The sequence below is a fragment of the Marmota monax genome, unplaced genomic scaffold (genome assembly GCF_021218885.2).
Source record: "Marmota monax isolate L192 unplaced genomic scaffold, Marmota_monax_Labrador192_F-V1.1 WCK01_AAM20220418_F8-fsc00055, whole genome shotgun sequence".
NCBI classification, from domain to species: domain Eukaryota; kingdom Metazoa; phylum Chordata; class Mammalia; order Rodentia; family Sciuridae; genus Marmota; species Marmota monax.
Window position 1 is genome coordinate 7,162,516 of NW_026695205.1, and position 16,916 is coordinate 7,179,431.

At 36.0% G+C, this 16,916-nt stretch overlaps 1 protein-coding gene across 11 annotated transcripts in view; it reads right to left on the reverse strand.

The window, feature by feature from the left end:
• Positions 1-16,916, reverse strand: part of Prrc2c (proline rich coiled-coil 2C) — a 78,773-nt gene that overhangs the window by 9,938 nt on the left and 51,919 nt on the right. For 10 of the 11 annotated variants that reach the window (XM_058574463.1, XM_058574464.1, XM_046429955.2 and 7 more), the window contains exons 18-27: positions 15,593-15,747; positions 13,761-14,592; positions 13,298-13,383; positions 10,940-11,128; positions 10,547-10,798; positions 9,282-9,374; positions 5,910-6,011; positions 2,821-3,022; positions 1,402-1,605; positions 65-177 (exon numbers count right to left, since the gene is read on the reverse strand). In XM_058574463.1, the coding sequence (XP_058430446.1) occupies positions 65-177; positions 1,402-1,605; positions 2,821-3,022; positions 5,910-6,011; positions 9,282-9,374; positions 10,547-10,798; positions 10,940-11,128; positions 13,298-13,383; positions 13,761-14,592; positions 15,593-15,747 (2,228 nt within the window). The remainder of the gene's footprint in view (positions 1-64; positions 178-1,401; positions 1,606-2,820; positions 3,023-5,909; positions 6,012-9,281; positions 9,375-10,546; positions 10,799-10,939; positions 11,129-13,297; positions 13,384-13,760; positions 14,593-15,592; positions 15,748-16,916) is intronic. The other variant, XM_058574465.1, reaches the window with a different exon arrangement.

Consider the following 16,916-nt stretch of genomic DNA (forward strand, 5'->3'; position numbering starts at 1 on the left):
TAACTACTACAACCATAAAACTGGCAAGAAATAATACATGATAGAAGGAATCTTTGATATTTACCTGAGAGAGACCTGGCTGGAAGCCCTGCTGCTGGGCCAGGGATGGTGGAGCTAGCCGTGCATGTTGGGTATTGAAGAGATGACTTGTATCCATGTAGAAAGCTGGGATCTGAGCTGCAGGCCACCAGGAAAAAAAAAGCAGCAATAATGTCTAAATTTCAAAATTTTCCAAGTAGTAAGTAAAAAAAACTAAGTTTTGTAGCAGTTTCTAAATGAGCCCTCTCAAAAGTCATAGAAAAATTGAAAATGTAAAAAGAGATAAATGCACCCCAAAAAAGCAAGAACAAAAGCAAAAACCAACAAAACCCCAAACCAACCAACTAATTAACCAAAAAAAAAAAAAAAAAAAAAAACTTCTACTAGAAAGGTAGTAGTAAAGGTAGTAAATTAAAAATAGTGTATCTAATATTTATGAGGTTATGGAAAAATAAACACTCTCATGGCTAAAATTTATTGGTAAAACTTCACATAAAAATTGAATATAGATTTATCCACTGAACCAGCAAATCTACTTCAATTATAAGTCTACCTTCTAGAATTTAGCAAAATATATAAAGAGAATGGATATTTAATAATTTAAAGTTTGGTATGGACTCTTAAACATATTTCTGTGTATCATCCATACCAAATTGTGACTGGCTGTTTTCCTGAAATGTATATTCTGGAGAACTACCTACGTTGTTTTAAATTTGTCACTACAAATGAACACCCTCAAAGTATAGTTAAAAGATTCCTAGCCATGAAATTGTTACTACAGTGAGTATGCATGTGTGCATTTTCTAAGATACTTTTCAAAAAAAGAATTATGTCAACTTATATTACAGGATTATTAACAATACCTGGAATCTCTATAGACACTGGATACTAACAGATGCTAATTATTAATTTTCTATGAAAGGTGAGAAACAACATGATGAGTTGGTGAGTTTAAATATTTTTCAGATGAACACTGTGATTTTCATTAGGACCAGCTACCCACCACCATCATATAATATTTTCTTTCTACTTTTAATTCCCCCCCTCTTCCAAACTATCACCTATTGTTAAATGTTTTGTTATTTGATTGGAACAGTGACACATGCATAAATAATTTTTGAATTAGTAGAACCAATTTGTTATAACAATTGGTAATAATATAATAATATATAATAAAATAATATATAATAATATTATACAATAATAATATATCAAGGAGAAAGAGGATTTAACTCTATAGGGGGATATATTTGCAAAAAGCACATCAAAAAATAGTTAAGGAAAAAAAAAGAAAAGAAAAACCAGGAGTTTAAAAAAAGTTTTCTTTTTCTAAATTCTTTATATTAAAGTGTAAAATATTACCTGCTGCAGACTGAGACACATAAACTTGTGGACTCTGTTGTTGCTGGGCAATAAGGGAAGGCATGCAGCTTAACTGTGAAAAATGACTTGCAGAAGGCAGGCTGCTTGTCTGTAACTGCTGGGGTTTCACTTTACAAATATTAGGAGGGTCCGATGTGGTGGTAGATTTTGTACTCAAAGAAGAGGTAGTGTATGTACCAGCTCCTGTATTTGGGGGAGGGATAAAATCAGGGAAAAATATTGTATATCTAAAAGTGCCATTGTTGTTGACAGTACCATTTAGAAAGTAGAAGATTAATGTTTATACCCATTATGTACAGTAGGCCCTCTGTACCCATGGGTTCAACATGTTAGTATCCAAGCAACCACAGGTTAAAAACACTGAAAAAAAAATTTGCATCTGTATTGAACATACACACTGTTTTCATTATTATTTTTCCAAAACTATACAATATGTTTATACTGTTAGGCATTAAAAAGTGATCTAGGGATGATTGAAAACATACCAAAAGATATAGGTAGGCTATATATATGCAAACACTACATTATAAATAAGGGACTTGGGCCAGGCATGGTGGTGCATGCCTGTAATTCCAGTCACTCAGGAGGCTGAGGCAGGAGGACTGCAAGTCAAGGCCAGTCAGGGAAACCTAGTGAGATCCTGTCTCAAAGTAAACAATAAAAGGAGATGGAGATTTTAGCTCAGTAGCAGAGGACTCTTGGAATCAATCCCCAGTACCATAAAACCAAACAAAACCGTACCGAACCCATAAATCATCTCTCAAATAGCAGAGGTTGGAAATTCTAATCACCTAAATCTTCATCAGAAAATTTAAGTTACCCCACTTGGTTTAGTTAGGCCAATTAAACTTAGGCCTCTAAATTAGATACAGATTGCAAAATATCTAAAAGCTATGTGGTTTTTAATTACTTCTGAGTTGATCAAACTAGTAAATACAACTATGTAAAGGTTAAAAAATATCAAAAGGTAAAATTCAGAAAAATTTAGAAGAAAAATTTTTTTCTCAATTATTCTTTGGTACCTGTACTCTGTGTGTGTGTTTGTGTGTAGGGATGTACACCGGGGACAGAAGGGCCCAGCAAAAACTGTTCTAGTTATTCTTCAATAAATGTTTGCCAAACTAAAATTCTGAGAGCAAAGAGGAGGAAGGGCTAAGTGAAGCCAGAAGTTTTACAGAAGAGCTGATAACTATCTCACCCACAGTCTCACATCTTTTATACACAATACTTTTTGGGGGACAGTGAACAGAAGACTATAAAATGTTAAACAATTCAAGATATTTAAGCTGGGGATGTAGCTCAGTGATAGAGCACTTGCCTAATATTCCTGAGGCCCTGAGTTCCATCCCCAGCACTGCTCACACAAAGGTATTTAAGGAAAGGTACAAAAAGTTCTACCTGATAGTGACGTTGTAGGAGTGACTGAAGCGACAGGAATCTGAGGCACTGACGCACTTGAGAATGAACTATAATTGGCAGTGCTGGGCCCACTGGCACTACTGCTAACTCCACTTGCAATTGGAGGCGCTGTGGAAGTTACTGGAGACCCCTTTTCCCTTACGTTTGGAGAATTCTCCCATGCCTTGCGCGCAGACTCCATCTGCAAAAACGAGGACATTTGTTAAAGGAAAAACAAACAAAAGACACAATACAGAAAAAGTATACACAATGTTATGGTTTAAATATGAAGCACCCCCTACATTCATGTGTTGAAGGCTTGGTCCCTAATGCAGCCAGGTTCAGAGGTGGGGCTAGGGGAAGCGATTGGATCTTGAGGGCTCTGACCTCCTCAGTGGATTACTAATTTGATGGTGTTACTGGGAGTTAGTGATACTCTAGAAGATAAGATCTACTTGAAGGAGTGGGTCCTTGGAGGCTCTATCCTGTCTCTCTCTAGCCCCTTCTTCTTTCTCTGCTCCTCAGCTGCTATGAGTGAACAGCTTTGCTCCACCAAGCTCTTCTGCCATGATGTTTGGCCTCACCAGGCCCAAAGCAAGAACTAGCTGACTGTGGACTGAAAACTCTGAAAATGTGATTCAAAAATAAATCTTTCCTCCTTTAAGTTGTTTATGTGAGGTATTTTGGTCACAGTGATGAAAAGTTGACTAACATACACATACACACATCATACATACAATCAATAATTAAATTTGGTATGTAATGTCAAAAACTACACAAACCAGAGGAAATCTATGGATTTCTAATTTTTCACTTGCCCGTTATCTTTGCTCCTTTACTCAAATTGAGGGGATGGGAGGTGGAGTTATTACTTTTCTACAGAGAACTTGTTGATGGCTTTGGGAAACATGTCAACTCTTGTACGATATGAGCCTTGCTCCACTGCCAGTGAAGAATAAGAGAAGGAACCAAGATGCCCACGTAGAATGATTTAAGGCTCTTCCTATGATTGCAAAGGTCCTTAGAAGTACTTATCAAAAGGAAAGGCATAAAAGGCAAAATATATCAGGTTTTAGGCTTTGACGTAGTACAAACACTTCCTGTTTCACACCCTGACCTCTTTCAGCATGTCAGGAACTGGCTATAGCCATTTCCATTTGTGGTTCTGAATTTAACTGTAGTCTTCGTTCAATCTGTTTAAAGCAGCATTGTTCAACAATTTGCAAAAGATAGTATATAAATGAAAGTCACATATGTAACTGAAAATTTTCTGATAGAAACATTTTAAAAAGTAAAAACAGGTAACATTAATTTTGATAATTTTTCATTCAACCCAATATATATTTTCATTCAACTACAATATAATTGAAACCGCTGTCAACATAAAATTGAGACATATTGGGGCTGGGGTTGTGGCTCAGTGGTAAAGTGCTTTGCCTAGCACATGCGAGGCGCTGGGCTCAAGCCTCAGCACCACATAAAAATGATAAATAAATAAATAAAATAAACGTTTTAAAAAATGAGACATATTCTATACTTTTCAATATTAAAATATCAGATGCAGTGTGGATTTTGTTTTGCACTTACAGCACATCTCAATTAGGATCAGGCATAATTTCAGAACTCAACAGCTACCTGAACAAGAGGATTCTGAATACATTATCTTGAGGCTACTTTAATAAGTAGAACAGATACACAGATTTCGAAGTTTAACATTTTTAATACCCTTGTTGAGAAGTTTGTGAGTCCTTGAAGTTCCAACTAGTTCACTGTAGAAACATAACTAAACCCCACGGGTACCCACCTGCATCCCTTTTAAAACATGCAGTACTCTTATTACCTTACCTTAATAACTAATTATCATTGTACATTCAGAATGAAGGATGCTTATATGGATGGGGGGAGTCTTCACTCTCAACAACATCTATATAGAATTTTTCTTTATTTCATCTATTGCTCAGAGAGATTTTCAGAAACAACAAAACCAGAGAAAGCTTCATGCCTTATGCAATTTAATTTAAACTACATGCATATCATTTCTTCTTGGAATGGTAAAAATGTGAGTGAAAGGCAAGTTGAACAGCACCCTAAAAAATTAACTACTGGCTTAAAAAAATAAAGAACTATTTTTTTTATTTAAGTTAGATTATGATCTTGAATAGCATAATGATAAAAATCATAAATTATTAGACAAAGTAAAGAACGCAGATTGAGACAGTCATTTAAGTGAAAAGAAACAGCAAAGGCTAAATAGGAACTGGCAGTAAACAGTAAGAACTGGGTACAAACAGGATGGCACAAAGCAAGGGTTGTTGTTTTCTAAAATTTTACAGCTTCAAACATATTTATTAATCCTCTTATAAAGAAGTTAAGAGGGTAAGGGAGACAAGTGATCAGGTGGCTGGGGTCTCAAGCTGACAGTCTAGAAATGAATACAGGCCACGTGATAAAACACCATCAAAGAGATTCACTGTCAACCAGTGCAACATTAGGAAGATATGCTTTGACAGAGGTGAATTACTGGAGTTGCGTCAGATTATGAACAAAGAGCAACACTGAGATAAATGCACTGAAAAGAAAAAAAAATCATATAATTCCATGCTTTTTTTTTTTAGCATGACTAATGAATCTACACTGCACAACAGATTAAAAGTATTCTCAAATAACTCAGCTGATAAAAAAGGAATATAGCTCAAAATTATAAATAAGATCAAAATAAGGCTAAGTTTCTTGACATTACAAAGTGCTAAATCTGTTTTGTCCACTTAAATCAAAATTCCCTGATGCTGTTTATCAAGGAACATGCATGTTAATTAACTTCTTTTCTATAAAACATTTTTATCACTAAATTGCATTCATTTACTTCACACACAAAATACAAAATCACAACTATAACAAGCCTTACTTAAAATATCAAATCACTGCTAATTGGGGTTAAAAGCTAATAAAGTTTTAAGGAATAATTTCACATCTCTGTTTCCTCACCTTGGAGGAAATAAAACTAGTAAAGATACCCAAAAGAACATTGTTAACTTACGCCACCTTGCATGCAATAATGAAGGACCCTTAGAGATGGATGCCATACATACCTTGAAGGTGAGGCTGAAAGTAGTGGGAGGAACTGAAGTGAGGCTGGAGCTCTGTTGTATCGTCTCCCTCTTAGAGAGGGGAAGAGTGTTGGGCAGGGGCACCTGAAAAGGTAGGCAACACATCACAATCTAACTAAGTCTGCTATAAAAGCCCCATTTACGATAGACTAACGCCCTCCAAATGTGGTATTTATTTTTCATTAGAGCCAATAGGGATCTTTGATTACTTAGAGTTATACTGTTTATAGTAATTAATGATCATGCAATTAGGTAATTCTCAAAAAGGGGGGAAAAAACCCACAGTCTCTTTATGCACAGATCATGAGAAAAAAAGCGTGCCCCAAACATAAAATTTATGCTTAAAGGCAGCACTTCTCACATTTTTTAGAGTGCACAGAAGTCACCCAGGCTGTTAAAAAAAATAATCTGATTTAACTACTCAGGGTTACTCCCAGGTAATTCTAATGTTGCTGCCTCAAGGTCCATATTATGTAGCAAAGCTTTAAGAAAAACAACTTTTATCATATGGGGGAACCACAGATTTCAACCAGAATTATTTAACATGACAATGACAATATAAAAAATTAACCTCTTTTCTGTAAGAGTAAACTTTCTAATAACTAAATTCAAGTAATATCTGGGCAAAGTATGGAATATTACCATTAATCCAATATACCCGTTTTGCTATAATAATAAAATGATTATGGCAAATGATGTTAGAAAAAAGCTACCCATCTCTCTCCTTTCCCCTAAGTCTCTGGATCTTAGGAACTTTATTATGTTATATACTATTGCATGTTCACTTTTGATGGTTCATTTAGTAGTTTAGCTAAAACTTGCTGGGATGGTTAGGGGTTTTAAGATAATCACTGTAACGTGGACTAATGGAGATCCATCATAGCATGAATTATTTAATGAAGACATTTCATCCGTAGGACATTGAAATATTCAGTGATTGTAGGCGCTGGGGTTGTAGTTCAGTGGCAGATTGTTTGCCTAGCATGTGGAGGTACTGAGTTTGATCATCAGCACCACATAAAAATAAATAAATAAAGGTATTGTGTCCCACATACAACCAACAAAATATGTAAAAAACTGAGTGATTGTAATATTGGGTCATACTAACAAGAAATAATCAGTGCAGATAGTAAAAAAATGGTATTAAGCCTCATCAAGAGAAATAAGGCTAAGCTATCTTCTTTTTTTTTTTTTTGAACCAGGGATTGAATCCAGAGATGCTTAACCACTGAGCCACATTTCCATCCCTTTTTAAACACTTCATTTAGAGGGTCTGAGTTGCTTAGGGCCTGCCTCTGAACTTGCAATCCTGCCTCAGCCCCCTGAGCTGCTGGGATTACAGGTATGTGCCACCACAACTTGCTAAACTATATTCTTTTTTTAAAAAAAGAAAGTTCTATGTATAAAATGGAATCCCAGACTACTGGAAAGAAAAAAAATTTTTTTAAAGGCCCTAAAAATGTCAGACATTTGTTTTCAATACTACATTAAGATCAAAATCACTATCATATGTAGCACAAATAAGCAGAACAGGGAAATCATTTCGAAGTAATGGTCCTTTATCAAGCTCCATAACCCAAAACGATCTGTTTTCAAACATACAGTGCTATCAGTCAAATTTAGATATTCACTTCTACAGGAGACCTTGTTTCTTATCATTTATATTTTTAAAATTATATTTTCAGAGGACTGTCCAAACCATCATTTACTTTCTTGAAAACTAAAACTTTAGAAATACCCTATTTTTTAAAATGAGAAAAGACACTCCAATAAAGTATAAATAAACTCTACTGAGACTGGAGTCAGTCAATATTTGATAATCTGAACAGTGACATGAGGATTAAACTGATAGGAAGTAATTTTCTCTTTACTAAGTTCTTCATTAAACAGCAAGTAAACACAAATATCTAAAACACTCTCAGAAAGATAAGGAGGGAAGATTTGGTGTATGAAGTAAAATTTTTTAACAGTGGCAAATTGGACAATTTATACTATCAGCTTCCAGAGAGCTATTTTCACTTTAAGAAATTTTGTTCACTCCTCATATTGTTCCTCCTCAGCTACACAGAAGTCCTTCAAACAGACTATAAATTTGGATAAGTGATCCCTAATGTAGGTCACTTTTGTAAAATTCCATAAACCTAATGTTAAGAGAGAAAGACAAGAAATACCAGAAGACAAAAATCAAGATTTTTATATTCAAAATGATAGTCAAAGCCCTTGTGATGAACCTTTATATATTTTCTGTAAGAGACATTTCTGAAAAAAACAATCACAATTTTAGTCAAATAGCCTTTGATGTACAGAGGGGCTACATTTAAAAGGAAAACAAATGACCATATGTTCACCACACCTGCTCTCTGAAACAAGGACCAAAAAAATAAAAAAAGCTTTTAAAAAAAGTTCTTCTAAATTATATCATGTGACCACAGCAAGTCATCTAACATTTTTATTAAGCTTACAATTTTTCATCTGTCAGTGAACTGAGCAAAATAACAGACTAAGTATTAGAAATTGAACCCAGAGGGGCTTAACCACTGAGCCAAATTCCCAATCCTTATTATTTTGAGACAAGGTTTCACTAATTTGCTTATTAGGGCCTCACTTGTGAGTTTCTGCCTTAATCTTACAAATCACTGGGGTTAAGCAATCCCTATTGTAGATCATTTTTCTAAAATTCCATAAACTTGATGCTACAGAGAAAAACAGACAAGGGGGGAAAATATCAGAAGACAAAAATCAAGAATTTTACATTCAAAATGATTATGGGTGTGCACCAGTGCACCTGGCTCTAACTCCATCTTGAATTATAACATCACTGTTCTGGGAAACCAGAGCTTGATTCAAAATATGACCTAACATCATTTAATATTAGAACATTCAAAGAATTTCCTGAAATATCTGCTTATACTTTATTCTTCAACCTTGACAAAAGGAATGTTGGCAAGGTAGACTATATATGTGCAGATACAGTTTTTTAATTAAAAAACAAATATTTAATTCTTTGAAAACACCTTAGTTCTAGTCTTTTATCTTAAAAAAGGTTTCAGTGAATGGTAAAAAGGCTCCATTTATGAACAAAATCACCAACCAAATAAAATGCCAATGTTGCAGAATAATGCGGTAAGAGATGAGAACAAAAATTCTTACTAAAATCAGGTTAATAGGATTAGTACTTATGAAATCAATCCTAAGCACTACAAGCCTTGGATTTAAATGGAAAGCTGATGACTTTCAAATCAAAAAGCCTTTGCAGATTTTTCCTAGTTATACTACAGTGTGCCTAAAAAAACAAATTTACTATCAACTCCCTGATGAGTGTTAAAACTTGCCACATCTATATTGATTACTTACATTATTAACCAAAGTATCCTCCATCTTTGCATTGTTAGTAGCCACAGTGTTAGGCAGAGAGGAAGAAGGTGTAGTATAGTCTGTTACAGACTCCTGTGGAGGAGTAATAGAAAAAGTCATGTTGTAAACTAATTAAAGGGTTACTTCCTAATGATGGCCTAACAGTTGTAAAGTTGTTTCAGAAGAAGCAGGAAGGGAGAACAGATCTTAAGACTCAACTCACTAAAATCTTAATTCACTGAGTAACTGCAAGATAATACAACATGGACCCATAAAAGTAACATTTCAACTGTTGATGAACTCCTGTACATATCTAAAAATGCACTCCACAGTATTAGGAGGTGGTCAAGAGTACCAAATATTTATTTCTGTAGGCAATGAAAAGAAAGTTTTATGTGTTTACCACACTCAATTTACAGCTTACTATTAACTACTAGTTTGTATATTCTCTTCAAAATAAAAGGCCAGATAAGTGAATATGAAAGTATTAGTTCTCACAATAAATTTTAGGATACATTCCTTGTTTAATGTCACAAATCTCTTCTCTTAATATGGTAGACCTGGATCACTGGTGGAGTTTTTACTTATATGAATTCAGCAGTATGAGTCCTTGTTGACTCACTGCAGATGCCAAAATCTGTGTATGCTTAAGATTCTCTCATACAGAATGTAATAGTATTTGCATATAAACTATACATACTCTCTGGCGTACTTTAAAAATCAATCTCTAGATTACTTATAATACCTAATACAATGTACATGCTGTCTATAGTTGTTATATTGTATTGTTTAAGAATTAACAAAGAAATAGTAATCTGCTTCAACTGTGAAAGAAAACTGACTACACTAGGGTACTCCACAAGTTTGCCAATTTTCTAACTTTAGAATATCACCAGTAGGTAGATAAGATTCCAGGATAACTCTATTAGAACTATTTTTGAAAAGCTTACAAACCCAAGGAAAGGTATTCCAATGCTGTGTAGATTTTTCACTCTAAATTACTCAAACAGTTCAGAATTAAGAGTCAATTTGCACAAAAAGCAATATAATTTACTCTAAAAGATTTCCTTAACATCAAATATATACCATGAAATAAAATCTCCTCTGTAGAAAAAAAGTATAGAATTCTAAACCTCAGCAAAAAAAAAAAAAAAAAAGTTAAATACCCAGCGCTACAAAAGCAAACAAGAGTACTGTGCCCCTGTTCTTGGTTTTAGACAGGGTTTGTACATGGACCAAGTGGGCAACCACTGCAGGCTGCTTACCTTTGCATTAGTGCCATATTCTGCAGACGATACTGAGATCATCGTTCCTATTTCTGCAGACATTTCTGAGACTGCTTTGGGTTCCTTTACGGTTACAGGATCTGTGCTTCGGACAGTTGCAGGACTTGGCTTCTCTTGTCCTTCTGGCTCCACCTGTTGGGCATCTTTTACTTTTCTATTTTTTAATGAACGTTCTTTTCCAATGGGACCAGGTTTATGTTCTTTGTTTTCCACTGGACTCAAATCTGGAAGCTAAAGTCAATGGTTACGACAAAACTATATGACAATGAAAGACATTCACTAAAAAACTAAATTCAACTTTAAAGCTGTTGCTCTCTATAAATGTCAGCGGTGATTTTTTAAAACGATGCCAGGATTATGAATTATATGTACCTTTTGGGCTTTGATGGGTCCTGCCCGTGGCTGTTTCTGCCGTTGTTCTTTCGGTTCAGGTATTTTGTCCGTAGATTTTTCCGAAAGCACAGGAACAACTTCATTTTCATTCCCATTTGAAGCTGGAGCACCAAACTGAATTGTATCAATTCCCATTTCAACGCCACTCTCTTGACCATTCTTTGTTCCCTAGTTTTGAGTATTTAAAACTTGTTATCAAATCAAACAAGAATTCAGATTTGACTGAATAATTTATGTATTATCACATTTTTAAAAAGTACAGTAGGAGATTTAAAGAATCTACACTTTAATTGCAACTGACCACGATTACACTTTAGGAGAACTTTTCCTTAAGTGCTCGTAATGATTTGTATTAGAAAACAACAGATAAGATGAAACCTAGGAAGACACTTAAGTTTAACATGTTACAGCTATGATCATGGGCAAATTAAAGCCTCAAATGGTCTCATCATTTGAAACAAATGTAAAAGTAAAAAACACGGACACTCTAAAACAGATGAATGAACAAATGAGAGAGAAAGAAAGTAATACCAGTGTCACTGACTTCTTGGAAAGTCTACTTTGAAAATAAAATATATATAAATTTTTTTGTTCCGGAGATTGAACTCAGGGGCACTTGACCCTATTTTGTATTTTAGAGACAGGGTCTCAACTGAGTTGCTTAGTGCCTTGCTTTTGCTGAAGCTGGCTTTGAACTTCTGCCTCAGCCTCCCGAGCCACTGGGACTACAGGCATGCGCCACCATGCCTGGTTGAAAATAAAATCTTAAAAAATAAAGTCAAAGGGCTGAGGTTGTGGTTCAGAGATGGAGTGTGCACCAAGCATGTGTGGAGCACTAGGTTTAATCCTCAGCACCACGTAAAAATAAAAAAAGATATTGTGTCCACTTATAATTAAAAAATAGATATTTTAAAAAAATGTTGAAGTATTATGTGACTGGTAAAGTGGCATACACCCAAGAAGAGATCAATTCAGCACCTAGAAAGCTAATATACTGGAACACATTTTGTGTGTGTGTGTGTGTGTGGGGGGGGGGGGAGGCGGTGCTAAGCAGGTTAACTGGCATTCTAAAAAGTAAAAATAAAGAAAAAACTAAAAAGTGCTGTAAGGGACATTCAGAAACCAAAATAGGGTGAATGAATTAGCCACCTAGAAAGGCAGACAAAGAAAGTGACCCATAAAAAGTCAACTTCTAGTGTACAGGTCAAGAACAAAATAGGACAGTGAGGCTGAGGCACAGCAACTTTTGGAAGGAGGGCTGGATAGCACGGGACTTGGTTACAATAACTTAGTTTATTTATAGAAAAAGAAACAAAATCCAAATGAAATTAGGGACAGAAGTTCAACTATAGCAACTACTCTAGAGGCTGAGGTGGGAAAATTGCAAGTTTGAGGCAGCCTCTGTAACATGGTGAGTCCCCATCTCACAACAAATACACAAATATTCTGATCTAAGCATATTGTCACCATATTTCTTTGGAAATTCCTTAGGTACTTTCCATAATATGCTTTTATCCTTAGCACTTATCACCATGAAGCATACTGTATCTGATCTTGAGCACCACAAAAAAGGAAAAAACTACGTCATTTATTTTGATTGTCCCTTACACTACAATGAAAACCCTATAAGGAGAGTGTCTTTAGTCCCAGTTTTGAAAGTTTACAGTTAGAACAGCAAAATGTCAAGTGCTTAAATGAACTTTAGTTCATTTAATGAATGCAGCAGCAATGACCTAGTTGGGTGCACTGGTATATGCCTGTAATCCCAGTGATTTGTGAGCTGAGGCAGGAGGATTGCATGTTCAGCCTCAGCAATTTAGCAAGACCCTGTTTCAAAAAATAAAATAAAAAGGTCAAGGAACGCAGCTCAGTGGTTAAGAACCCCTGGGTTCAATCCCTGGTATCAAAACAAACCCAAACCCCAAAAAAGTCATTTTCCAATAATGCTCATGCTTGATAAATTATGGCTGAAACAATAACTTGTAAGCTAGAAACATGGTACAAAATCCAGAAAACAGTAATTGCACTTATATGTTTTGTCACACAAAGTCTTTTTTTGAGACTAGAATGAAAACAAATGCTTTATCTTTATACGTTTAGGGGTGAGACGGAGCTTATAAATGTAGAAGTCTGGTAGCATTAAACATCACTTGGGAATTTATTAGAAACATACTCAGGTCTCAACCCAGACCTAAAGGACCAGAAACTATAGACATGGACTCAGCAATCTGTTTTAATAGGTTTCTTGGTGATTCTTAGGCATACTAAATATTTGAATAATAATTTAAAAAAAAAATGTCACACTAACTCTACCAGCGCCAATAAGCCCATACCTACCTCTGATGAAGTAGCTGATCCAAATGATGTTAAGGGCTTATTCCATGCACTGACTGCAGGTGGCTGTGGCGGACTAATGGGACCCACTAAAAAGAAGACAAAGGGAATGTCATAATTAAAATGCATAAGTTAATAATTTCTAGTCCATTAAACTTTCTCATAATGATAACCAGACAATAAAACAATGGCTACTCATGTCACACATTCTTACCTGCCCCCCCCCAAATCCCCCCTCAGTTTTTTTTTAACCAACACAAACTTATGTCCATAAGTTACACTATAGTTGTTAATCATGCTTATTTTAGAAATAAGGACTTTTAAGAAAAAAAGCTAAGAACTACTATTACTGCTTTCTACTATGAAGAGTGAGATCAGACAAAACTTAACGTTATAAATAAAATGAAAACCAACTTCTGTATTCCTGTGCCATACCACACCCCTCATGTCTCTGTTGCCGACTTACGTTTCTTAGAGATATCATTCAGTACAGCTGGGGAGGACACCTTGTTATCCCATAATTCAGCTGTGAGAGTGCCATGTGACTGTGGAGTCTGGATGGATTTCCCTGTGGCTATGTAATCTGGGCCATTGGGTGTCTGAGCTGAAGGTAGCCTAATGGAAGGCGGTGGCTGTTTTGACGGCTGTGTTGAAGTCTGGAGTGGATTCTGCACTGGTTTGTGGGTCTGTGCCTGAGTCTGGGCTGGAGCAGCAGGGGCTGGAGCTGGGCTTGGAGTTGCAGCTGAGGCTGGGACAAGTGGGACTGGGGCTGCTGGGGATGAGACTGAGGCAGTTGGAGTGGAGACAGCTGGTCCAGTTGGGGCTGTGACAGCTGGGGCTGGGGCTGGAACTGAAGCTGGTGCTAGGGCTGAAGCAAGGATGGGAATTGAAGCAGAGGCCAGAATGGGGACAGACGCTGGGGATGACACTGAGGCAAGGATGGGGGCTGAAGTGGGGGCTGAGGTTGAAGCGGAAGAAGCAGCAGCTGTGACTGCAGTGGAAGTGGAGGCTGGAACTGGGGCTGAACCTGGGGTCAGAACTGGGGCTGAAGCTGAGGCCAGAACTGGAGCTGGGGTGGAGACAGGAACTAGAGCTGTAGGCGGTGCGAGAACTAGAGTTGCAGCTGAGGCTGGAACTGGAACTGGGGGTGGTGTTAGAACTGGAGCTGAGGTCAAGGTCGGAGCTGAGGATGGAGACAGGGTCTGCTGGGTCCCTGTAGCCTGTTTTTTGGCAAATCTTGGAGGAAGCTTAGAAGTTTGACTTCTTCCTTTATCATTTGCATTCTTCTTGTTCCAGACCTTTAGAAAAAGGATGGGAATTGTTTTGTTAAAACACAGCTGAAAGTAATAGTTCGCACATACACTGTCTTTTTTTTTTATGGTACTGGGAATTGAACCCAGGGGTGCTTCACCACTGAGTTGTATTCCAATCCCTTTTTTGAGACAGGGTTTTGCTAAGCTGCTGAGGAGGCTGAAATCGGATCCTCCCCTATCCTCCTCCTCAGTCACTTGGATTACTGGTGTGCACCACAGTGCCCTGCTCATGCATTCAATTTCTAACAAAATAAACTACTGATAACTCAGGTCTTTTACTTTACACCAAAGAGGTACTCACAGAGCAAGCATGTCAAGGCTACTAATGAGAACTTAAATTATAAAAAGCCATGAAAATACACAGAAAAAAAGTCAAACATCATACACTTTTGATACCCAGGTCCACAATTTTTTTTTCATAGTTCTGAAATTAAGCCTATTTGGCAGCAAAACCTGACCTGAGCTGATGAAAGGCTACTTACCTACTTCATTCAACTAGTGTGTTTGTCACAAAAACATTGATTTTGGGAGTGTGGTTGGCCACAGAGGGCACACACACTACTTTGCCTTCAATCAACAGAATAAATGACTACTGAAAATATCTGACTCCAAGGGTTGTTGGTTCAATTAAACTCAATAATTTATCTTGTTTCATCCTATGCATTTATAATAGGAACTTTTCTAGGCCAAGAGTCTATAGTTTGTTGGATCAAGGCATTTGTGTTCATTAGATTTCCATGATCACTTAAAACTATCACGAAGGAAATCACATGACTAATGCTAACATATAAAATACACTGTTGCATTTAAGTATACAATGATTATATTGTAAAATTTACCTAAATTCTGGTTAAGAGAGTTGAAAGTTGTAAAGATGAAATCACTCAACACTTAGAATTGACTTTACCAGTAGATAGAAACTTTGATTTGCTAACATACTTTAGACAATAATTTAAAAAGTGAGAAACTGAAGGGAGTTTTCAACCTGTATGACTTGTTCTTCCTTCTTCCGGCGTTCCTCGTCCTGTAAACGTTTTTGTTGTTTTTTGGATACCACTTCAGTAAAACCGTCATCATTCAAATTTGACTGGGGGTCTTCAACTACTGTTACTTCAGGATGATCATCAATTATAACAACACCTGTAGTTGTGAAAAGAGACGTAATGAAAACAAAGGGCAGGGCAGTAGAGAAAGAAAAAAGAAAAGCTAGAGATTTGGCTTTTTTAATTTACAGGATAATCTATTCTCCATCCTAGTAAATGGCCCTTCATTAGTAAAATTTGAAAAGATTTCATAAGAAAGGTTAAATATAAAAATCCTCAAACTGCACTCTTTGAATGACATGCATTTTTGTTCTCTGTAAGCCATATAAACACTAATGACTTAAAAAAAATCATAATTATCCTATGACTTAACAACTCCTACCTCTCGACCTCAGGTGTGCAGTTTTTTAAAAAAAATAACAGTAGTTTATCTCATTTGCATTTCCCCACTCTTTAAAAGGTGGTTATTGCTATTACTTTCCTTTTTCAAAGGATGAAGGAAGCTCTGAACACCTAGCTGATCTATTATCTATTGAAGGTAAGGTGACTGGCATAGCTGGTCTTTGGACTCTTAATGCCCCTATTTCACACAGATATCTTATTTATAATATGTGGTTGTTAAAACAAATAAAATTAACATGAATGTTCCATGTGAACATAAGGCAGCAGAAATGTACATACAAACATCAAAATCACCTAGTTGATGATCTCATGTATTTTCAACTTATTGTCCAAGTAATCATTATTTAGGCCATTAAAAAAATTTTTTTAAAGAGTACAAGAAATCTAAATCTATTAAATGGCATTTCAAATAAAATTAAATTAGTTCAGGTGATGTGATTTTTAGTTATAACTACATGTTCAAGAACGCGTTCACAGGCAATCCACAGATAATTCTTTTAAGAGACCAAAACTGGCATTTATGTAAAGAAAATGAAAAAGGAATACTGAGACTGGTTTTTACTCTTTAGAAAATGATTGTCACTGTTTTTCTGATAAGAACTTGATTTTGAAAGAAAAGAACCCAACTCATTTGAATTATCCAAGACATTTTTATTTAAGAAATTAATAAATGTAAAAATGGAGCATGTGGGGACATAGCTCAGTTGGCAGACTGCTTACCTCATATGCACATGGCCCTGGATTCAATCCCCAGCACCACCACCAAAAAAAAAAAAAAGAAAGAAAAAGAAAAAAAAAAAGGAGCATGGGCTCATTTCAATGAAAGGTCTTTGTCAATTGTTTTAAAGGATGTCAGTGCAAGCA